Source organism: Neolamprologus brichardi, chromosome 22, assembly GCF_056152115.1.
Source record: "Neolamprologus brichardi isolate AB-2024 chromosome 22, ASM5615211v1, whole genome shotgun sequence".
Classification (NCBI taxonomy): domain Eukaryota; kingdom Metazoa; phylum Chordata; class Actinopteri; order Cichliformes; family Cichlidae; genus Neolamprologus; species Neolamprologus brichardi.
The window spans coordinates 23,042,415-23,067,290 of record NC_142124.1 but is presented as its reverse complement, the minus strand read 5'-3'; the positions used below and the strand labels follow the sequence as shown (position 1 = coordinate 23,067,290).

The window sequence follows — 24,876 nt, the reverse complement described above, 5'->3', positions numbered from 1 at the left end:
TCAGTCATTTTAGATGAGTGTTGGATCGCTTTGGAGTGTCTCTGTGTGTCTGTATGTGTGTGTGTGTGTGTGTTGCCTGAGTACATTTTTTCAAAAACTGAATTCCGAGCTTGGAAAGCCTCGCGCTGAAGCAGCTCCACTGCTTCAAATGCGCTTTGTAGTGTTATTATGCGGTAAGTTGTAAATGATGGCACCACAGGTCAGCGCTCCGATGGAAGGAATACATTATAATAGGTATTTGGGGGATGATTTAGCTGTGCTGGCCAGCTTGGGAGCAGGAGAATGAGCAAGCTTTTAGGCACATTAGCATACAATAGGTTCATTTTGGCTGTAGCTAAGGCGTACTCATGGGGGCGAGACTGGCAAGGCCAACTGGGGCATAATGGCTGCGTAGGCACTCCCAGACAGCATTGTAGAGGCCATTAGAATTTTGGCTCCGTAGTACACATTTAGTGGCGGTTAACGGTATAGACTAGACAGCAGCTGCTCCCCACTGTGTGCTGACTTTGTTGAGGTAATATCAGATTTCAGTTTGCTTGCTTTGGTAACATTCTTCAGCTCACATTCTGTTACGACTTTTAGTATATTCTCCACTATCAGGGCCTATTTCTCACTAACTTTGTACAGCACAGCCCTCCACCCTCTCCCGTGCTGTCCCTCACTCATCCCTCATTCTCCCCTTCCCTAACTCTCTCCATCTGGTGTTAAACTGACATGGTGCCTCTTCTCCTGTGAGCTTTCCATCCATCACCATCTCTGCACCACGACGGCCGGCAGGAGTCTGCCTCTAATGAAGCAAATGTTTATTTCCGGAGTCTGCCTCCTACTTCATTTGGATTGGGGTGAATAGATGGATTGGTGGAAGCAGTCGATGGGGAAAGTAATGGACAGAGTTGGCACGAAGAAAAATAAACCAAAAAAACTATGCTTCTAAAACTGTCTCCCACATCTCTATGTGGGAGACAGTCATATCAATATCAGGACATGTGGTCTATTACCAGTATGAGAGTCTTCTTTCATCTTTCTTGCTATTAACTGTAAAAAGGAAATTTAAATTATTACTGCTTAATGTGTTGTTTTTTGCAGTCTCGCTAACTCCCTCGCTCCCCTCTGTGCTCCTTTCTTTCAGTTGTTAACTGCACAGAGCCAGGACATGTGGAGAACAGCATTAGGCAGGTACTGTCCAGCGGGCCGCATCGCTACAGCTTCCAAACCACTGTGTCATATCGCTGTAGTCCAGGCTACTACCTGCTGGGCACCAGCTCGATCTCCTGTCAGGGAGATGGCACCTGGGACCGCTCCCTACCCAAATGCCTGTGTGAGTAATCTCTGGGTTGTTGTAGGTGATGAGGCATATTGTTTTGTTTATTTGTTTGCATTATACACTGAATAAGATCACTTTAACCGCCCCAAAAAAATCTTAAAACAGTAGTGTGTTGTTATCGCTTATGCTTAAAATTTAAACCTTTATAACGTTCGTAATGCATAAACTCTTCTGCTTGCAAACAGAGCCCCACCGTTATATAAGCTAGCCAATATTATCAGCCGATACTGGCCATTTCCTAATACATTGGTATCAGTATTGATAACAGCTGATATGAAAATGAAAAAAAGTAAAGAAGAGACATGAGAAACACCCTTCAGTCATGTTATTGATGTTGCACAGTTTGGCCACTAGAGGGCACTCTTCAACTTCCCTGCTGGCAACACATGCATTTGGAACACATGACAACCAGCTGATCAGAGCAGACTCATAAATTAGTACAAACAACACATTTTAAGGAAATCAGTGTATTTATATCGGCTGATATTTCAGATATCGGTAGTGAAAATCCGATATTGGTTGAACTCTTCCTGAAAAGATACATCAGATTATATAGAAGTATATGAGACAAAAACCTTATTTTTAAGGCTTCATTTATGATCTTTGTAAACACTTTCCTGATGAACTGATCTCCTCAATGAGTAATTTCAAATCTTTCTTATTAAAATACAATATTTTTGCTTGTCTTATTTTTTTGATGTAATAGACATTTACAGAGGGTATACTTTAAGGCACCTGGGCTTACTACCATCAGATTAGGCAGCGTTCTCGGCTCCTCTGTCAGAATGACCCATCGTTCCTGGTGTCTGGTTTAAATAAACAAAAAAACGGTAATAGGCAAAATACTCAATTTCAGTCTTCAAAACAGGAGCCCAAAAAACTAAGGGGTGATGTTACACCAGCTCTTTTAGCTATTCTTACAGATAATTATTTTTTACAACTTTACAGCAGAGGAAAGATACCCACGCTGTTAGTAAATATAACGTATTGTATTCATTTTCAATCAACATATTCAACATGTGATGCCTAAAACTTTTCTTTGCTCTGTTCGGACAGTGGTGCTGTGTGACCGCCCCAGCGTGCCTCCTTACACCCAGATTTCAGGTGACCGTCGAACAGTGGGCTCCGTCATTCGCTACAGTTGCATCGGTCAGCGTAGCATCATTGGCAATACAACAAGAATGTGCCAGCTGGATGGGCAGTGGAGCGGCTCGCCACCACATTGCTCTGGTATGGAAAAATACACCCAGAATGAGAGTTCGAAACGCTTAACCTGACAATATTTTCTGAAGGAGATCCATAAGAAAAGACTGTAACCATCCAAATTCTATTCATATTTGGGGGTGTTTCCTGTGCTACACGTTTTGGGTTTCTTTGCATTCTTTGCATATTTCTCCATCTAATAATTGATTATTCAGATGCAATAGCATCACCCAGTCACACTGAGGCCCTCACAACGGCATGCCAACAAATAAAGAGTTTAGGTGGCAGCTGCTGGAAGGTAATGAGCAAAGTAGTTGGACCAAAGATGGAGTTGCCTGTCTGTGTCACAGAACTGAAGGGCAAAGAAAGTGTCCTCCATAAAACTGTTTTAATCTGCTCACATTAGACTGAGGAACATCAATGCCCATACTTCAGCCGGGTTATGAAGCAGTATAAAGACGTCACCCCACCCCCTTACTCCCACTCCTCTAACAGCGCTTTGCTTCAGGGATTCAACTATAGTCGCGCATGGAAAAAGGCTGTGGGGAAGCCCATACATCCAAATGCATATCCACAAAGTATAGACACAGAGACACACAAGCAGTTTAAAATAAAGTACCATTCTGACAGTTTAATGTCATAATTCATGACATCCATATACAGTATATCCTGCAGATTGCCAGTGTTCTCTCGACAGGCAATAAACACAACATTTTTATAAAGATTTGGCTGACTTTCTTAGCTGTGCGCTATTAAAGCGATGTTGGATGGCGCCTTGTAAAATGAGCAGCAGTGCTAAGCGTTTTGAGCTTGTTTAAATGGAAGACCTGGAATTATTGAAGGAAGGTGTAAAAGATATGTCAAAGCAGTGAAATGAAAAAGTCACATCATTTTTTACGTGTTCACCGTGCTGAATAAAGAGCAGTAAAATGTGTTTTGGAAGTAACTGACTCTGTAGTGAGGTGAGAAAATATAGAGCACATTGCTCATATGTGTTCGGGTTGTCAGAAATTATTTGTTTTGTGCTACGTTTAGTTTTTATTTCTTTGTCTTTTTTTTTTTCAGGAGAGGCTGCTGGGTTGTGCGGTGATCCGGGCGTTCCCGTGCATGGGATCCGTCTAGGAGAGGAGTTTACGGTGGGCAGTGTTGTCCGCTTCAGCTGTGAGCCAGGCTATGCGCTGAAGGGCTCCCCGGAGAGAACCTGTCTGGCCAATGGAAGCTGGCTGGGCACACAACCAGAGTGCCATGGTAAGGAATATACACTCTTATTTGTTCTCATAGGCTGGTACAAATGGGCGGTCGAGTCATGTTTTTGTAAATTGAAACTCACACATCAATTCAACAACTGGATCTGACTTCTGAGCTTTTCCAGGAACGAGACCATGTCAGTCGTCAAACTGAATGGATATATGCAGTATGGACTTGTCTCCTTCTATCATCACCCTTACAGAGATATTAAAGGTTCATGTGAGGTTTGATTGAGAGCTGCATGTGTGCATGAAACTATTGTGTACTGTCAGAGTAAGAAGTGCCAAAAATCATAGCTATTTGCTGGCTGTCTTTAGGTCTTTAGAAGCATATAGCTGGAGTCGTGAACGTATACCTGGTGATAATTTAGGTACTTCACAGTGAGTGCTGTACTTCAGAAAATCTGTGTGTTTTGAGAGATTTTATTATACTGAATCTTCTCCTGAGTGAAGAGCTCTAAAAATACTGGGGTTTGGTGAGGTAAGAGTCAGATAGGATCAATAGGTGGATTGGTGTGGAATCTTTCAAATTGTGGAAAAGAGGGTGCTGAGCACTAAGGTAAAGCCCTCAATTTAGCTGTCAGTTGAAGTTCCAACCCGCCTTCACCTTTGAGCTTTTGGCGCTCCAGTATCAAGTGAGGGCTTGGAATACAACAGCTGCTTCAGAGGTTGTTCGAGAACCCGATCACGGTGCCTTCCCCCTGTGTACTGTGGAAATATTCTGGACATGTCCAACTAGAGACCCTGGAGCAAACCCAGAAGATGATAGAAGGGTTACATATCCCTGGGAACACCTCAAGATTCCTTATGGGGAATTGGAGAACCTGTTTGAGGAAACCACCACAACCCGAACCTGGAAAACTACAGAGAGATATATAAGCACATAAATAACACATTTACATTTCCTTTTGCTCTATTTTAGTAATTTATGCACAAAGTTTGCTTTGACTTTTTGTGAAGCTAGACTTTAATTTCAAGTGCAACAGACACGTAATGAGTTAAATATATCTACCAAAACTGTGCTTCAGGTGGCAGCGCGGGTTCACTAATTGCAGGTTTGGTTCCTCAGTTTCCTCATGTCACCATAAAGTCGTTGGGCAAGACAATGAAAACCTAAGGTGCTCTTAATGATGGGTGAGCACCTTGCGAATGAGTGAATAATGATAATAGTAGCCTCATCAAGTCCACGGCACAAAGTGGAGCAACATCCAAAAAAAAAAAACCAAAACAGAAAATCATCAGCTGGAAATGGTTATTACTAACGCGACTGTGTAATTAGGTGTTGCCTTTTCAGTTTCGTTGAAAAACTCATAAAATATGCATTTATTGTGTATTTGTAAGTGATTAAACAGAAGAGAGCACATTACAGAGAATGCGTTCTCTATTGAGCACTATAAAGGTTTGCATTTTTGTCCTTGTGCAACACTGCGTCTATTCCATGGCAGTCATTTGGGAGGCAAAAAAACCCAAAATAGTTTGCTGAATGTGTATTTTGTGCGCAGTCGATGGATTTAAGCTTTTCGCTGAAGCACACTTTATTAATATTGCTGAAATAGAAGACATTATGCACAATGAGAAAACAAAACAGCACAGTTATTCTTCCATCAAACATCTGGAAGACAGGAAAAGGGAAAGAAGTGTGTGTGAGTGTGCTTAAAGTTTAGATTATTAACACATCAGCAGTGTTGGGTAAGTTACTTTAAATTAGTAACTTAGTTACATTACTAGTTACTTCTATCAAAAGTAACTCAGTTACTTCAAGTTACTCGTTACTTTCAGAGTAACTAGTTACTAGGGAAAGTAACTTTGGTTTTACTCAGAATTCTCTTGTTAATGTGTTGCTTCCGGATACCCAGCAAGATTGCCAGTCTTCTAGCTTGCTTACTTGCCACAAGTGCACTGTGCCACCTACCAATAGAAAGGAAAAAATAATGTGCACATTTCCACAAGAGAAATCCCACGCCTGATTCTATCCTAGCCTGCTTTTTACATCCAACACAAAAATTGCAGTCATGGTGTTTTCGATTGTACTCAGAACTCGGAAATTCTGCCTTCTGAATATGAAGATGTAGGCAACACCAGACTGCAGATGAGCTGCATACAGGGCTGGACTGGGACAAAAAAAATCGTCCTGGGCATTTTGGCTAGAGACCGGCCCACCATTATAGGAAAAATCATAAAGCCTTTGAATGAAAATAAACACTGTTGTAACAGTGATGTACACTGTTCTGATGGTATATATGTATCAATCTATCAATCGTTTGTTGTAAGACTCAGATAATTATTTTTTTAAAAGTGAGACATTTTAAATGAGAATAAGAAAAGTATTTCCTTGTGCCCCCCTTTCCCTTTTAATGCCCTACATGGAACCCTGGCAACACTTTGCTAGACCCGCCCCTGCACAGTTACCAGCTGTCATCTCCTGGTTTCATCCTCATGTTTCCCTCTCACCACATATTCAAACCGATATCATGACCAGCAGGTTTACAGCTGTGGCTCCAGCAAACATCAGCTGATACTTAATTAATATTAAATAAATTCTAACAACAGCTGATCAAGCTTAAAAGTGCTGCTCTTGTTTACCGTGACATCCGCTGGTTTCCTCTTTCTGGCGCAAAGTGGGCGATAAATAAACAAGAGAGAAAAGCCGATCAGCTGATCATTGATCAGTTTCATGATTGAAGTAGAAACAGGAGAGGGAGGATGAGAGAAGAAGAGGCAGCTGTGCAGCGTAAACACAGAATAACTCCAACTTTGTGTCTTTTTCATTGTAGCTGAAGTCCGGGACAAACTGTGTTCCTTTTCAGCTCACCCACCCAGCTGTATAGAAACTCCATCATGCTAGCTAGCACGCAGTACGAAAAAGTCAGCATAACGAAAATAAACTCCACCTAAACTTGGTTCATATCTGACCCAGATGGACTGCAGGTTATAACTTCTTACCTGAAGTTCAGTTCACCTGACACTCTCGGACCAGCGGCCGCTTCGGGTCTCTCCTCTTGCCTCCCTTTTCCCTCATCCACCTGCTGGCTTCCACCACTTGCTAATGTTATTGAATCTGTGGAAGCTCCGCGATAGCCACCACACGAAGTAACGAATAACGAGCCTATCTAAATCCCAGTAACGAGTAACGCGTTCCTGGTTTTGGCATAATAACTAGTTACCGTGCGCGTTACCACAATAATAACGTAGTTACTGTAACGCGTTACTTAATAACGCGTTAGTCCCAACACTGCACATCAGTGAGTATGACTATGGTTTATATACCTGAAACGTTATCTATGTGCATATTCAATATATAGTTTTTTTTCTATTTTCCCTTTCATATCAGCTTTAGAAGTACTATAGTAATAGGAGTATTACTCCAAAAACACCCATATATTTTTTCCTGTTTTTTTCTATGTTGGCCTCTGTGTGTTAAACTACATTTTTTTTTCTGCACTCTAGAATTATAGAATCACTGATACGCTCGGTTTGCCATTTTGGCGAGGTCTCTTGGCAGCTATCTGGTTGTATTTCTTTGTCCCTGCCCTTTTGTTGCTCTCCATATAAACTTGGCCCTTTTCTTCCATAATCCTAGTGCAGAGTGTGTTATTTCCAGAAGCATCATCCAGTCTCATGGGCTGTTTCCACTTGTGCTCTCAGCACCCCTCCACACATTCACACAGTCCCCTCTCTCACACACGCCATCACCACCACCACCGACACGACCACGTCTTTCCTTCGCCTCACTCTGTGTCGATGCCTCTCTGGTATGTGTGTGGTATGCCCACTGGCTGAGGTTGCCCACCTGTTCTCACTTGGCACCGACTTCAAGGGCCAGGCCACATCTGGTCATTAAGGGAGGCCGATCATGTCCACAGGGCTCTGAGGGCCCGGGGCAAGCTGGAGACAGTAATGAACAGAACCATTGCTGGCGGCCGGACAGACACTGAGGGATTTTCTGTGCAAAGGATGTGTCCATCAAAGCAGAGTTACTTATGAAGCAGGACACAGGGGAGCGTGAGTAGTGTTAGGGTGGATGGATGAAGAACAGAGAAAAAAAAAGCCGAGTGATGATGCACATCAAATATGTCGATAAATTAAAAGTAATTTTGTAGAGAAACACCCCTAAAATACATATCGTTTGATTTTTCCAAAAATGCATACAAATAAAACTCTTACATTGATGCGGAAGTCATTTTTCAAGAAAAGAAACACTGAAATAATATGCTTTATGTATATTACTAAATAAATATATGTAATTATAGGCTTTGGGATTTTAGAGTGAAAGGTTTGAAGGTTAAATAGAAAATAAATGAGTGAAATTAAGGAATTTAAAAAAAGGTTTAAATAATTTCTCATGTATCATTCAGACTTTTGTCTCTGATCTTTTTAAAATAATCAATTAAGTTAAATTAAATTCCACACCAAAGACCTAATGCTCTTTCACATCTCTATTTTCCTAGTGCTGGTTATCGGTAAATGAATATGACTTATTTTAATGGTTTCTCTCTCTTTTCTCTGTTTTTTTTCTCTCTTTTATTTGCAGTGGTTTCTTGTGGAAATCCAGGAACTCCACGGAATGCCCAGATCCTCATTCACGATGGCCTGACTTTTTCCAGATCCATCACTTACGCTTGCAGGGAGGGCTACTACTCTACTGGACTCCTGACCCGGCACTGTACTGTTAATGGGACTTGGACCGGCAACATGCCTGAGTGCTCAGGTAATTAACAGCTCCCACAAAAGAACTTCTCAGGACTGTCAGATTATCAATAGTTAAATGATAATAGTTTCGCTTTCTGTGCTTGATTTTGTTTCCACGTAGGCTTTGCAGATTGGTCAAAATCATTCCAGACCTTTTAGAGAAGGGAAATGTAAAATTTGGTTTTTTAATGCGCCACAAGAATTGTAAGAGAACACGTGAGTCACAATAATTGCTTCTAGTGGCCTTTCTTTTAGTGGTGGATCGCTCATGTGGTTCACTGGCTCAGCTGGAGGAAATTGGTACGATTCATGGTCCACTTCAAGGGCCTGACTGACAGCCCTTCGTCATCATGTCTCACAAAAGACGTGTGGCTGCTGTACAGAACCAAGAGACCCCAGCAAATAGAGGTCACTAAGAGAACCAGTTTCTTCTGAATGGAGGGGATAAAGCCCTAAGCAGCCCCATTATGGATTTCAGAACTACGTAATTCATAGAAGTGAATGCAGTACGTGTTGAAGCTCTTTGGAAGGGCACCTGGAGGCAGAGAGGGAGGCACATGTGAGGCGAAGCAATTCTGGCTGAAGGATTTCTATTGATTTGAAAGAAAAACTCTATGTCAAGGCCATGCTTGACAAAGATGGCTACTGGAACGGGAAGATGTGGCAATGACACTGGATTTTGTACATGAAATTTATACTTGCATCGTTATTATATTATGCAAGAGGGGAATGATCTCAGTGCGCGTCAGTTCTGTGTGTGTTGTTAAAGAGATGACAGTCCTGGAAAGGTATTGTGGTTCCAGGTAGAATCTTGCCAGCCAGGCTTTGCCGGGAAAAGAGGAGCCACTCCACTTCCAAGAGGACCAGCTCCCTCACCCTGTATTGAATATTGCTGAAACATGCATGTACACATTTTGCAGTGCCTTTTTGTCCCAAGGCATCTAAGCTCAAGTTGTCATATGGCCTGGATTTTCCTCCTTTGATATTTACAGCAGCGCTGAGCAGCAAGGCTGCTGAGTCACACTGTGGAATTCTCTCTGTTGTTACTCAATCATGCTGTTTTCCCTGCAGGATGTAAAAAGTACAATAAAGGAGAAATGTGGTTCATTTTGGAACTATAGGGAGCGACCACAGACGGATACTCAACACAAGATTTTGTGTCTGCATCCTAAAAACTCAAAATAGGAAACAAACTACAAGAAGAGAGCTATAATAGTTGCACTATCATAGCTCTCGTGTGCCATAAACCCAGTGTTATCTAAAATAGGTTGTTTATAAGTTAACAAAGGGTTAATGGTCCATTCAGTAACATCAGAAATTTTCAGTTTGTGTTTTACACAAAGTTTGGGGGTAAACTACTTGGATCAAGTGCCTATAGCACCTCATTAATTATAAGCCTCGGTCTGTTGTCACTCTAAATATACATTTATTAACTTGTTTGTGTTTGCTCTTTTCACTGCAAATAATCTAATTGTCAAATATCTCAGACACAACAGGGTAGCAAGCTGAATCTATTTTTTAGTACCTTTATGTTTTTCCAGTAATCAACTGCGGCGATCCCGGAGTGCCAGCTAACGGGGTGAGATTTGGGAATGATTTCACCTACAACCACACGGTCACATTCCAGTGCTCCCCTGGTTTCACCATGGATGCCGATCGGGCCTCCTCTCTCATCTGCACCAAGACCCGCACCTGGAATGGCACCAAACCTCTCTGTAAAGGTAGAGTTGTATACGTTGACCTGATTGTATTTTTGGGTTACAGAATGATTTGCCTTTTTTTTTTGCCTCTATCAGTTTTTGCATTAAAACACTGAAACCGACAGAAAACATAAAAGTCCTCTAATGCATCCTTGTTTCCTTCCAGCAATTGTATGTGGTCCACCACCCACCATCCCTAATGGACAGGTTGTTGGGACAGACTTCACCTGGGGCTCCAGCATAAGCTACTCCTGCAACCAAGGTTACCAGCTGTCCCTACCCACTGTGTTAACATGCCAAGGCAACGGCAACTGGAGTGGAGAGAAACCACAGTGCTTCCGTAAGTGGCGCCATGCTGAATCGCTATTAAATTACATGTCATGATTTGTCTCTGACATTGTTTTACCCACGTATAGTGTAGCGTGTGTCCTCAGAAGAATATCTATTTAAAATGCAAAACGTGCAGTGGGTCACATCATCTCTCTGCTTTCATCTTTACAGCTGTTTTTTGTGGAGACCCGGGAATGCCAACACAGGGGAGAAGGGAGGACAGCGGTTTCACCTATCTCTCCTCCGTCTCCTTCTTCTGCGACCCGCCACTTGTCCTGGTCGGCTCATCGCGGAGATACTGCCAGTATGATGGCACCTGGAGTGGCACGCAGCCGTCTTGCATAGGTAAGCATGATTGTTTCTGCATTCATGATGATTTGAGCCTATTGGGTATGTCCATAATCCTAAAACAGCACAGAAATCAGTGCCTCTATATAACAATATAAAAATAAGCTTGAACCTGACAGAAGCTTCTCTTTGGCTGGTCTGATTACTGCTTTCTGCTCACTTTTTAGTGAGCAGAAAGCAGTAAAGAAGTAAAACAGGAAACAGGCAAAACCATTTGACCTAGCTAAATAGCTGCTTAACTCCACGAGTCAGAATTAACTTGTGGAGTTATTTAAAGCCAGTACAAGAATTTATTGAATCATTTTCCAAGCAAGTACGGACTCGGTTAAATCTATTTTCACCATAACGAAATTGCTGTAGTTCTGACAGCACCAGGGTCCTTATTGATAGAATTTACAACATTTCTTATTGAATTTGATTTATTTCACCAATTAATGCAAACTCTATCCTTGTGATGGTGTGCAGTGCTAAAGCCATGAGGGGGTTGTTGTTAAAGGCACTCAGAAAGTCATGAACAGATTAAAGATTAAATAAATAAAATAAATGTTTCCAGCCCTGGGGGTTGTTGTGGTATTTGGATACTTTAAAATATGCACACATGCAAACCTTTGACCCTGCTGCTAGTAAACAGGAATTTATTAAGGCCGCAGTCACCAGTAATTTCTGGACTTTGTTTAACCAGATGTGTCATGTTGGAAAGATCAAACTAAGATTTAGTGAGATTCAGTCAATAAAAAAATATGAATGTCATTTTACTTACTGTGTGTTACTGTATGGCTGCTGCTTTATTCTGCCTCTCGCAAAACCTTGGTTCACAGCAGCGTCTTCCTTTTTGCAGCTTTGTTCACCGTACAGAAAACAAGATGACTTCACAAAAAACTGTTTAAAATCTCTTTGAAACCTCTTACAAAAGTCCCGTTCATTCCTTGTCTTTATCTCTTTATTCTTTAAACTATAACTATACTATAGCTTATCTTATTATATAAGCTAAAATAAAGTTGTTTGAGAATGGTATGTTCTTGTGAACAGAAAAGTAAAATGACACATACATCGAAAAACAGTTGATTAACATTAAGTAATGGGCTTCATTCCTTCAGTAATATTCTCCATTAAGTAACTATAAAGTGAGCCCAGCTTACTGTTATTATTCATTTCAGCTGACATAAAATCACAAAGCCACCTAAATACAATAAAATGTTTCCTCTGTGAGCTGTACTACTACCTCCATCAGTAATAACGGCACCGTGTGATGCATGAGAATCTGAAACTTTTGCACAGTACTGTGTGTTTAGAGGACCTTCTGTATTGCGGGAATTGTTAGTATAGTTATCAAAGCATTTTTGTGTGTATGTGTGTTTGTATTTGTGTGTGTGTGGGGGCGTATTTCAGATCCCAGTCACACTACCTGTGGAGATTCTGGCACGCCTCTCTTTGGAAATCAGAACAACAGCCAGGGCTACCAGGTGAGAAAATGTGGTCACTCCAGAAATTGATTTCCATATATTAAAAATGTGATGAAACCCCCAAAATGTGTTTTTTCTTTTACCTTAATGCCGTTCGTATTGTACATTTCCCTCCTTTAATACTTATTTTATGTGAGCAAACAGGCATGACTTAATGGCTACTGCAATATTGATGTTACAGCGCCGCTCAGCACACATCTGTCTTTCTTCTGATACCATATTGAGAATGTTTTCTTTGTCTGTACTCATTTGTTATTTTCTGTACAGAGTTGAGTGACAAGGGCCCAGATGGCTTAGGGAAATGATGAAATAAATAAGCAATACAATAAATGGCGGCTGAATCCCCTACAGCTGCTTTATTTTCGTTGTTCTGGTTTTGGGTGTACTCCGAGCGACACGCTGTAATGCGCTGTTAATGTGATTAGTTACCCGACAACGGCAAGTGTAATAGCAAAGTTGCAGCTCCACTTCAGTAAAAACTGAGGTGTTATTTGGATTTTTATTCTTTTTTTTTTTAAAATGCATTTTCATTTACAGATCGGCAGTACGGTGTTCTTCAGCTGCAGAAAGGGCTACTTACTGCAGGGCTCGATTTCTCGCACCTGCCTACCAAACCTCACTTGGAGTGGCTTTCAACCTGAGTGCATTGGTAAGAACACAATCTAATAACAAGCTGAGGCTAATATCTCCCACATACTTCTGTCTTAACCCCTTGTCACGTTTTCTCTTCTGCTGTATAAACGTTTCCTTTTTTTCTTGACTGTCTCTCATCTGATTCCTGATCTCGCTCATCTTTTCATCCTTTTTTTGTCCCCTTTCTCTACTATTTTTTTAATCCTCCTCCCTCTCTCTGCAGCCCACCACTGCAGCCAGCCAGAGCTGCCAGCCCAGTCTGATGTGAGAGCCATTGAACTGCCATCCCTGGGCTACACACTGATCTATACGTGTCAGCCCGGCTTCTACTTGGCCGGAGGATCAGAGCACAGGACGTGCAGGTCCGACGGTAGCTGGTCAGGGAAACCGCCTCTGTGTGCAGGTATAAACATTGTTACATTCGATCCACGAGGGAACGTGAAGACGTGCTCGACACTCAAAAAGCTCATTCACCTGCTTTGCTGTTTTTTCTGATGCTAAATTTCACTCACATGGCTAAACAATGTAAGACTAAAAATGTGTGCACATGGCCATCTACTTTCAACATTTACATAGCTACGTGTATTAGACACTTAAAACACCCTGTATTTATCATGCACGACTCCATAATGTGTATTTATAAGGATTATTGAGGCAGATAAAGAATTTGGGAAAACCGCAGATTCAGCTAATCCTGATGAATTGCTTTGTTAACGCTTGCTTATTCTCAGAGACATGCCAGGGTAGGGTGGCCCATCCATCACGCAATTAGACTACATGGAATTACCAACAGAAGCACGCACAAACACGTAAGCTTCGTATCATTAGCAAGGGTGCAAAACTTGATTAGGCCAATGCTTCCCATTGATTAGGTTAGCAGAAGTAGCTCTTATAAATGGTGAAGTAGTGTTAAAAAGGTCTAGAAGACAAATAGACTGCCATTAAGATACCTTCATTGACTTAAATACATATGGAGGGGGCAAAAAAAGAGTAATCGACATACGATTATGTAGGGTAGAGAAATGCTAATAGCTGAAAGAGAAAGCTGCACTAGAGTTGGGGATATCCACGTGATAGATTCCATGTCGGGGCTTCTGCTGAAATATATAGGCTGATGGGTGTTTTTAAGGCCATGCCATTAAGTGTGAAGGCAAAAAAGAGAGAGCCTTAGCACATACAGGATATTAACAGCGCCTGTGGGTGAAGTGATGGAAGGGCAGCTCAAAAGACTGGCAGCTAATAAAGTACAAGGCAGTGGGAGTGTGTGTGTGATGTGCATGTTTCCTTGTGTCTGTATGCGTTTATCCGAGGTGATTTTTTTTTGTCCTCATAAACTACCATCAGTATACCTGTCTTTGTTTGCGGTTGCGAGTAAAGCCCTCTCCGCTCTGTTTACCTGCGTGGGTGTATGTTTACTACTGTGATGTATTCCCGCGGCCCCCTGTGAGTAGTAAGGCATTATTAAAGCGCTTCCGCTGAAGCTGTGAAACCGTGTCTCTCACGCCGCAGGGATACTTGAGCTGCTTTTTGACACATGACTCAAGTCCTATCACAGGCAGCCCTCACTCTGGCCACCACAGGGGTTATTAGGCGTAGACAGGAAGTGCTGATGGTGACATCCTTCTACTGCAATTACCTTCGAGCTGTTGTGGTGAAAGTAGAAATGAGATCTTCTTTTGTCACTTCTTGAGGCCCACACTGTACCTGTTTACAGGATACTCAGGTTTATTGTTTTCTTCTGTTAATATTGTGTGTTGTGCTCTCTTTAGCTGATATTCGCCCAAGTGGTAGGGGCCCAGTGGTGCCAGTGCAGGAGCCGTCCTCCAAGCACCCAGGTAAGAAAGGCACTCCTGGGATGTAAGATTACCATACTTAAACTCCTAAATGTGCTCAAATAAAGTCTATAACAAAATAAAATTGTCGTGTGAAACCTTGTTATCTACAATACGTACCTGATTTCAGTGATTAGTTCTACCTTTAAACTGATTTCATAGTCTGAGGTTTTCTGCTGAATTGTGCAGGAACTGCGAATCGTGTCCTGTACTGTCATGGGAAATCTGTCTGTACATTCCAAACATTTGTTTATTGAACCTTCTGACGAATTCTTTAAAAGACAGAATTTAAATATCAATTTGCAATATTTTTGCTACATCCATGATTTTTGTGCAAATTATTGCTTAGTACTCAGAGAGTGCAAATCTCCCTGAAGTTCGATGTATAGCTCTCTCAATATGATATATTACCTGATATGGAAATTTGTTTTCAAGCTTTGACCTTGGGTGCTAACAGTAAAGGTCAAGGTCAAATGCCAGCCTAAGTACTCATGTTCACCAAGGCCTAGCAAATTGTTGTGTAGTCCATCCATTACAAATATAGCTATTTAACAGATTTTCACATGTGTTGTAAACTTAACCTTGACTTGATTTTCACCAAAATTAAATCAGCTTGAGTTCTTATTGTTATCTACTGTCACACATTCAAAAATAACATGAAAACTGTGGACTCAAGGCTGCTGACAAACAGAGAGACAGTCAAACAAAGAAACGGAAGCAATTACAATACTTCCTCGCTATGGGGGCACAAAAAACATAAGAGGGTTTATGGTTAAAAAAATCAAACTGAAGATCTAGAGGTCTCAAAAACTCATGTATCAATTATCAAAGACTTGTAATCCCAAGGTTAATTTTGCAGAAACCCCCTCTGCAAAATAAAACACCTCATTTTTACTATTCATTCTTCCTTTGTCTTTCAGTTCCTGTTGGTGTATTTGCTAAGAACTCCCTCTGGAGGGGATCCTACGAGTACCTCGGGAAGAAGCAACCAGCTATGTTGAGCATCACTGCCTTTGAACCCTTTAGCAACCGGGTTAATGGGACACTCATCGACCACAGTGGAGTAGAACTTAAACTGGCAGGTGAGTACAACACTAACTCAAGATCTTCAAAAGAAAAACATCACTCATAAAAACAGTCTGCGTGGGGCAATTCTTCTAAATTGCTTCTCATATCAGAGATCCGACTGAGTTTGCTTTTATCCAAATTTCAAGTGAGTTCAAGAAGCAAGAAATCAGTGTGGTCTCTGCTTGAATTGGATTATTGCTGCTGTAACAGAGCAGCAGACATTTTATATTATTCTCAGTGGTATAATCACGGCACAGCTGCAATCATCATCAAATTTTCATCAGTAGCAGCCTGGACACTTCACTCCTGTAGCTGGTAGTATTTATATGTAATTTTCACATATTTTCAATAGACAAACTGAGCAACAAACTATAAATTTCCATTTTTTAACTAGCTTTCAAAATGTTTAAGATTGTTTTTATGAATTTTATCTTTTAATAGATCCATCATTTAAATGGGAAGTCTGATGAGATTTTTCCTCTGCCTAGGCAAAGCTTTCGCATTTCCAGAACTCGGTTTTGTCCGTAAACGATTAAAAACCCATCAGTAAGACCTGCTGTGGCACCGGCTGACAGATATCTTTATTATAGAGGTGTTATATTGAGTTGACTTCACATACACCGTAGGTTTTTATGGGGTTTATTGACAGTGACAAAAAAAGTTGGTTATTGTCGGCCATAATCTTTCATTACAAATTGCCTTGCTTGGAAGGGGAATAAAAGTGAAATGGGAACGCTGTTTAATAAAACTTAAGCAACTGTGTGTTACTATGCGAGTTATTGTATGAATCACAGCAGCGAGCAGCAACGACTGGGCTCTCGCACCTTCACAGTTTCTTTGTTTTGTGTTTTGTTTAATGGCACGCCTATCGCTGCATGTCATGTGTAGAACACACAATATAAATACAGAGAAAATTAAAGATTCATTAAAGCCAGTAGGCTGCGCTTCGTGCCTCGAGGCTGGGAACCGTCTCAAGATTTAATAATGTATTTTTACCTGCAGTAATTCTTGGCAAAACAGCGCCATAGCCAGTCAGTTTATCAAAAGTGCAAAAGTTTCACTAAGGTCTTAAGACAAAATATGTTAATTTTAAATGGCTCTCAAGGAAGAAGAGTACAAGGTCTGATTTTTTTTTTTTTTTTTTTAAAAAAGGAGATTGGACTTATGTTGCTGCTCCAGGATTTTCTTTTGCACGCCTTTGATGTTTCACGCGGGTTGCTCGCGGCCTGCCACATGCTGGTGAAACTTCTAACGTGCACGTGTCTATTGTGCCTCCTCAAAACTGCATTTTAGTGTGAGGGGAACATGAAAGTAGAATACTGAAACATTTTCAAGAGGGCACCACATTGCACCCGTTTCCTAAAAGCTTAAAATTAGATACATTTATTAGACAGTGTTGGTGACTTGCCATTATCCAAAAGAGTTCCGTTTTCCTACGGTGGATTCACAAGGTAACGACAGACGGACAGAAACAGAATAAAAGAGTCGACATGAACTCAACAAGAGGCCGGCTCAGAGCAAATGTCACGTCTTTTTATCAAACGAGTGTCTGTTTTTCCGAAATAACTGCAACCCATTTTCTGCAGGTACATATAAGAGAGAGGATGCTCAGCTGGTGCTACAGGTTCATCAGATCAGAGGCCCCGTGGAGATCTTTGTCAACAAGTTCAAAATGGACAACTGGTCCCTAGATGGACGTGTAAGTACAAGGGTCTGGTCCAGAACAACACCTCTTGTTGTACTTGAAAAGATTTTACACAACATACACACACGCATCTACATTGTGAACTATGTCGAGCACACTAACCTTGTCACTCTAGGGAGATGGAGGGCCCACCAAGAGTTTTCTCTTTAATTAAAATGTCAGTTAAATCATTGCCTGGTAATCAGGACTCCACAGACCCACACCACCCCCTTTCACTCTACTCTCCCATATTATCCTCCGACCTCAGGCACCACTAATACACTCTCTCCCGATTAATTTAAAAAAAAGCAGGTCACAGTAAATGCGGTTATGTTTATTCAAACATGCGTATGTGTCATACGATGCACATCACACGAGTGTTTTAAGTGTGCCCCGGTGCGAATCCTCTGTGTAATCCTCTTGGGTAACAAGCTCACATGTGTGCAGCGGGACTGAGTGTGCGTATGTTTGTTCTCTGGATCAGAAAAAAGAAGAAAAAAACCCGTCACATTAAATGTCAGCCACGCGAGTGCCTCTCAGCTCTTTTCGACGTGATATTTCATTTTCTGCGTGCACCAGCTGCTGACACTTTGGTGATACGCTCCTTTGTGAAGCCGGGATGTGACACATTAAGCGTCTGTCTTCCAATCCTTTCTCTCCCCAGGTGTCCTACATCTCTTCTTCCAACTCCTACGTGTACCAGGGAGTTGTCACCGGAAAAGGCTTTGGCCAATTTGGTCTCCAGAGACTGGGTGAGTGAGTGGTCCACTTGGTCACAGAAACCTGTGACCGAGTGGTCTCCTGGGAAGATTTTGTTTTTCTTTGGATTTCTATTCGGAAAAAAATGTCACTTGAGATGTATGTAATATCCTTAAGCTCTTACAGCATACACTGTGGTGGGTTTCACTTATCTGTAAAGTGTAAATACTCTTTAGGATCATGTGCCTGTGAAGCTAGCAAGAGGCAAACACAAATGACATCCGTATACACAAACCATACACTCACATTCATAAACAGCTAAACAGAATGTTTCCTTTGACAGTTATTTGTTGACACCTGTACTTTGCCAAGTAGCCTCATATCTGGCAGTTTTCATGTAGTAAATATTATCTGTTCATTGCTGTGTGTCATTCTGTGGTTCCTTCAGCAACTTCAGCTTTGCTGCCAGAGATGTAGAAGTGCTTTTCAAAGAGTTACAGCTGTCCACATACAAGGTGTGATCAGAAGGTTTTGGAAACAAGCCCATAAGATTAAAACATTGAATCAATTAAAACTGATTTAAAGTTAGTATCTGTCCTGAGTGCAGTCTGATCTGACATTTCCCATCTACCTCCTTTTGCACTGCGAACACGATTTTTCCACAGAATTCAAATTTTGCTTTTAACCTGACCTCGCCTTCATGTGGATGATCATCCATGGTGATGGGGGTCCATCTCAGCAGTTTTTTGCCAAAGGGTCCACAGTTTGTTTCTAAGCTCAAAAGCAAACCGTCAGTTGAAGAGTGACCTGGAGCATGCTGTTCGATTATTTTTCTTTTAGACATGGGGTTATGCACTGTAAATCTGTCCCCCAGGGTGAGACTGTTATTGTAGCGTTCTACTGAAACGCCCTGAGGCGTCTAGGGGGAGAGCGCTGAGTGGAAACGGCATCGAGTGTGTGCCAACCTGCCATCTCCAGCCAGCTCAGAGCACTTTGAAAACGCAGGAGGTTTTTGGCTACACGTACACAATCTTTGATCACCATCTGCCCCACAAGCCATATTTGCCTCCTGCAACATTGTCCACTCCTCGAAAATGAAAATCAAACTGAAGCGTCGCTGTTTTGACAGACTGCCGCGCCTCGCATAAGCACAAGTGCAAATGGACGGAACAAAACTTCCACTGACAGATCGAAACATAGCAGTTGCGGTAAAAACAGCTGTGAAAGACATGAACAGAGCTTTAGATCTTCTCATGCACCCAAGAACTGTTTAATCAAGCTGTAGATGAACTGTGCATTAGTATTTTTTAAGGCACATTTTTCACCACGCCTTGTATGCTGTCTCAAATTTGTGATGTATTATGCAACTCATACATGCCTTATGTGTTAAAGGTACAGTGTGTAAAATTTCACCACTAGCTGTCAGCAGATTTCTTACTCAAGTGCAGAATCCTTGCTACAGGGGCCACTTATTAATCCCTAAGGAAATTGGGGATTAAGATCAAGGATTAGGGAAAAACAACTCTGGCCGCCCTTCATCTGTAGAGAGTATATAGTCGGTCAGTCCGCTGTTTACCTGTCAATATGTGCCCAAATCTATGTACCCTGGAGGAAGCTGTAAAACTGTGAACGGAGTCCGATACAAGTCGATGAGTCAGTCAAGCTCACTTCTGGCGAGTTGTTGAGGACATCCTGAACTTTATTGTCAGTAAGGACTGCTGTTAGCTGACAGTAGTGAAAACTTCTTTGAAGTAGATCTAACATTGTTTAAGTCAATACAGATAAACTCTCATACGATGTTAAAATGTAATCAAATGGTTTATTAGAGGGAAAGACTGATTTTTAGGACACTCAAGACTCAAACATTAGCTGGAATAATGCTAGCTTATAACAAGCTGTTGTTGTTATTTAGCCGTCTCGTTATCAGCTGTGTGGAGACCGGAGTGTCCCATGTGTAATTTGCTAACAAAGATTAATTGCAACAACATCGGGTATAAAAAAGCATGTTTGCACATATTTTCATCTGTTAGCACCCTGACTTTAGTTTACCAGATGAGGCATGACGCGAGGAAGAAATGAGGGACGAGAGAGCAGTGTTGGAGGAGGAGAAAGATATAATGAGAAAGAGATGATGAAAATATACATTAACAAATTGGACAATGGGCTTGCTCATAGGGGGTCATATAATTATTGGGTTTTTCTCTGTATCTATTAATGTACGATCTACTGTGCAATATAAAGCATCTTGAGGCGACTGCTGTTGTGATTTGACGCTATATAAATAAAATTGGATTGAATTGACAAAAGACCCGATTAAGCAGTTTAATTCAGTTCAATTTTATTTATACAGCGCCAAATCACAACAACAGTCGTCTCAAGGCAATTTATATTGTAAGGGGTAGACCCTACAATAATACATACAGAGAAAAACCCAACAATCATTTGATCCCCTATGAGCAAGCACTTTGGCGACAGTGGGAAGGAAAAACTCCCTTTTAACAGGAAGAAACCTCCAGCAGAACCAGGCTCAGGGAGGGTCGGCCATCTGCCGTGACTGGTTGGGGTGAGAGAAGGAAGACGGGATGGCAATGTCCTTCTTGTCCACTGTTTTCAAGATGTTTGGGCAACATCAGCTTGCACAAAAAGCACTTGCTCCTATGGATTTTGAAAGTATTATATCTAACTTTAGGAGAATGCATCGGTGTGTTGGAAGCCATTATGGCTCACTAATCAGTGTATATATTTATAAGTACAATATTATTTTTTCTGTTGAACAATATCCCTAAAATTACATACTGTACCTTTAAACCTGAAGTAACATTGCTTTTGTATCAGATCCACCTGGCATACAATGCTTCAATGCACCAATACATGGCTTTCTTTTATATCAGAAATTAATGACACGTGTCATAAAAAAAAGAGTATATTTAAGGCCCTTTTTTAACTGTATTGCTGTACATTTATTCTTTAATTATACATTATTTTTCATATTAGTTCTGGTTTAAGAATACTGCCACCTGTTAAGCAGAGAGGATATGTGTTATGTACATAACAGCAAAAATCCATCAATAAATTTTAAACATTAGCTGCAAATCTACCAAAGAAATGGGAAAAGTTGGGGACGTGAATTTAAAGTTCCTATAACAGAAACCGTAAATTGGGCTTAATGTGATTTCTGAGTGGGTACCTTAAATTGCATAGTAATCTGATAATAACTTAAATGAAATATTACTTGTGTCCTAAGCTTCCATCAGCAGTCAGGGACGCTTGATTAAGCATTGTTAATTTCTCACGTACCCGTGATAGGTTTTGCCTCGCTCCGAGTCTCTTTAGCTCACGGTATTCATTAAAGGTCGCTGCGCTATACAGAGAAATGAGTAGAGGAAGAATGAATTGTGACATTGTTATGTTTAAAATAGATCCGTTGTCCTCCAGATTTTTTTTGTTTTTAATCTGCTCACATGATGTCATATCTCGTATTCACATAAACAGTTAAATAGCAAATGCTGCTGCTGCCTTGGCTGCTTTCGTATTTGCAGTGACATATTTCAGAGGAATTTAGCAGCTTTTGAAAAGCAAAGCCCACGCTGGAGACGCTTCCATATTGGCTGCTAGACAAACTAAAGAAGCCAAAGTGTAGGTACAAAGACGGATCAGATACAAGCAGGAATTTGGAATTGAGCGCGAAGTTACGCCGAGGGTAACATAGATTAAGTGTGTGTGTGTGTGTGTACACGGTGAAAGTGGATGTGAAAATCTGCTGTAGTGACAAAGGTGTTTAAAGAGCGGGTGCGGTCCACAGATACACACATGCACATCCTGCTACAACAAACTGATTGAGCAAACAGCTCTTAATTAATACCGAGGGTTGGGGCTTATACCGGGGTATTCATGTGTACACAAGTTTAAGCGTTTATTTAAAAAAAAAAAAAAAAAGCAGATGCGTGTGTGGGAGGTGGGCTAGACATCTTTGAAATAATCCAACTTAATTTGTCGGCATTTTGCGTTGTGTTTTTAACTCGGCGGTGTAACCGCCAGTGCGGTCTGCCTGTGTTTGTGCATCTGTTTGTGTGCGGCGGGGGGTTGATTGGCAAACACCGCGCAACCTACTAATTTAATTCCTTCCTGTTTGTCACTCGTCCTTTATTGGAGCTATTTTGGCATTCCGTGGCAAACAGGTGGGCCGTCACTCCTCCGCTGTTGCTGTTACAGACACACACCTCCATAAATTAGAGAATGAATCTGAAATGAGTTAATAGCTGTCGGGCTTTGATGTCAGTAATTAAGAGTCATTGTTAGGATAATGAAATTTGACATTCCCAGGGGGTGAAATGAAGCTAAAGTAAAGCAATAAACCAAGAAGAGGAAAAAAAGGCAGTTTATGCTGCTCGGGCTATTATTTATAAATGGAGTCTTCCTGGTAGGCTTCTTCAGTCATCACAAATTCTTTTATGACATTGTTATCCTATTTATTTCCACTAATGGACTGAGGAGGATAATATCACTTTTGTTTACTGGAACTTTTTTTTTTTTTATGGGACTTTATTGTAGTCATACGCTGAAGTAATGCTCATGTAATGTCTCAACTTCTTGTCTGTCTCTCTTCCAGAGAGTTTAGATCCCAGCAGAGACCAACAAGGCTACAACTTTGCCTCCAACAGCAGTTCAGTGGCGGCAGCCATCCTAGTGCCTTTTATAGCCATGATCATTGCAGGCTTCGCTCTGTACCTCTACAAACACAGGTAAGGCTCGCTACAACTCCAAGCTGATCTTTATTATTTCACTATTCAACGAGGAGTGTCCTTGAATAAGACACGAAAAATGACAAACAACATTTTCTGATAGCTTATTTTATTTGTTGACAGTGCTGAAGAAATGCTTAGTGCGATCACATTTCAGGAAATGAAGCATCCAAGTGGTCGCATCCTATTCAAGTCATTCTCCCTATGTTTATGAAAGCAATATTATTGCATCAGTGATTAGGTTACCCATATTCCTCGGATTCCTTTTCTTTTTTACCTTGTGAGCCTGCTAGAATATTGAGGTGCACATGCTTTATTGTTCAAAATACACAATACACTGCAAACACAGGGAACAGCAGAGGCATGAAGCAGACCAATATGACACAAGACAAGTGACAAGGGAAAGAAAACAGCACATGCATATAAGAGAAGCTGACAGGAAATATGTTTACTTGAAGTTCTTTCCAAGTTGGTGAAGTTTGCTCTTGCTTGAGTATATGCATCCTCCTCCAAAATACATTAACTTCAAATAGATTCTTTTTAATCCACTAAAGGCATATGTTACCCTCAATATGAGAAAATCTGTGATAATAGGAAACCTTCCCTGCAGAGAAAATTTGCTTCGTAACCGTGACACAGCAGATTGTGGATGCTCACAACATTAGGAACATCTGGTGCTAGGAGTGGATAAAGATTATTGTTCATCCACCCACACCCACACCTCCTTTTGTTTTTGTTTTTTTTAGAAGAAGACCCAAAGTTCCCTTCAATGGTTACGTGGGCCATGAGAACACTAACGGGCGAGCCACGTTCGAGAACCCTATGTATGACCGCAACATCCAACCTACTGACATCATGGCCAATGAGACAGAGTTCACAGTCAGCACAGTGTGCACAGCTGTATAGCAACCGCTTCCTCTGAAGGTGAGTACCACACCACCGCTGGGTCACCCTGGGTGCACGATACAAAAATAACTTGGAACTTCAGGCATCCGTGATTTCATATTTTTCTCTGAGAGTAGATAACGTGAGCCTGAGATAATCGCACATCTGAGGCGCCACAACTGTTGAAGCAAGACACAGTTTCTCAGAATGTAGTTTCAGACTCAACCTTTTACCTTCTTCCCTGAAGACTTTTCTATGTATAGAAAAAAATCAGGGATTGGTTTTCCTCCTGCAGTCTTCCCTTTGATCCGCACACCATCATATTAATTGTATAAAATAAATCCAGTGTAGTTTGTTTATAAAAATAGAATGGTTATTTGGAATCATGGGAAAATGACATTAATGCATATATTTTCTCTGCTCTCTGTCATCTTTATCGTCTCCATTGGTTTTCTCTTTTCCCTGACCCTTCCCCACCATTTTCTACACACTCATCCTCTGATACGTCACCGATTCAGTCCAGGGACGAGAGGTGCACCACGTCCCCGCCTACGTGCCAGCTGAGGACATCTATAGCTCCTTGAGCAGAGGGCAAGACAAAGATTATTTTATTTGCTGAAATACCTTCAAGAAACATCTCCAGTGGAAAAGGCGCTTACCTGCTGGCGATAAGAAAACAAACAGAAAGAAACCACGTGAAGACAACCACCTGAACACACGACAACAACAACAACAACGCGCTTTTCGTAACTTTACGTGGTTTCTTGATCATTCTCCATATTTTGAGGAAAAGCTTCCACCTTAAACTGCAGCCAGCGGGGAGTACGACTGGGAGCAAAGCTGTGATGACTTTTCTCACCGCCTAAACCCAAAGGGAATTTTACCTGTAAACTTTTAAGTCGAGAAATATACCTGTAGCTTACGGAGGCCTCTGTGCAAGCGAACTGTAAGACGGGCAGCGCCGTATTGGCTTGTGCGTGAATCTGAGGGAGGCAGTCTGGACTGTTTCGATTCATCTTTCTCATTTTT

General features: G+C 41.3%; 1 protein-coding gene across 2 annotated transcripts in view; it reads left to right on the top strand.

The window, feature by feature from the left end:
• Positions 1–24,077, top strand: part of csmd2 (CUB and Sushi multiple domains 2) — a 262,542-nt gene extending 238,465 nt beyond the window's left edge. For both annotated transcript variants that reach the window (XM_087834531.1, XM_087834530.1), the window contains 16 exons: positions 1,130–1,318; positions 2,381–2,554; positions 3,593–3,775; positions 8,306–8,482; positions 10,005–10,184; positions 10,330–10,503; positions 10,665–10,838; positions 12,231–12,304; positions 12,842–12,953; positions 13,161–13,340; positions 14,707–14,772; positions 15,690–15,851; positions 17,424–17,536; positions 18,186–18,273; positions 22,830–22,962; positions 23,709–24,077. In XM_087834531.1, the coding sequence (XP_087690657.1) occupies positions 1,130–1,318; positions 2,381–2,554; positions 3,593–3,775; positions 8,306–8,482; positions 10,005–10,184; positions 10,330–10,503; positions 10,665–10,838; positions 12,231–12,304; positions 12,842–12,953; positions 13,161–13,340; positions 14,707–14,772; positions 15,690–15,851; positions 17,424–17,536; positions 18,186–18,273; positions 22,830–22,962; positions 23,709–23,868 (2,339 nt within the window). In that variant the 3' untranslated portion in view covers positions 23,869–24,077. The remainder of the gene's footprint in view (positions 1–1,129; positions 1,319–2,380; positions 2,555–3,592; positions 3,776–8,305; positions 8,483–10,004; positions 10,185–10,329; positions 10,504–10,664; positions 10,839–12,230; positions 12,305–12,841; positions 12,954–13,160; positions 13,341–14,706; positions 14,773–15,689; positions 15,852–17,423; positions 17,537–18,185; positions 18,274–22,829; positions 22,963–23,708) is intronic.
• The last annotated feature ends 799 nt before the right edge of the window (positions 24,078–24,876 follow it).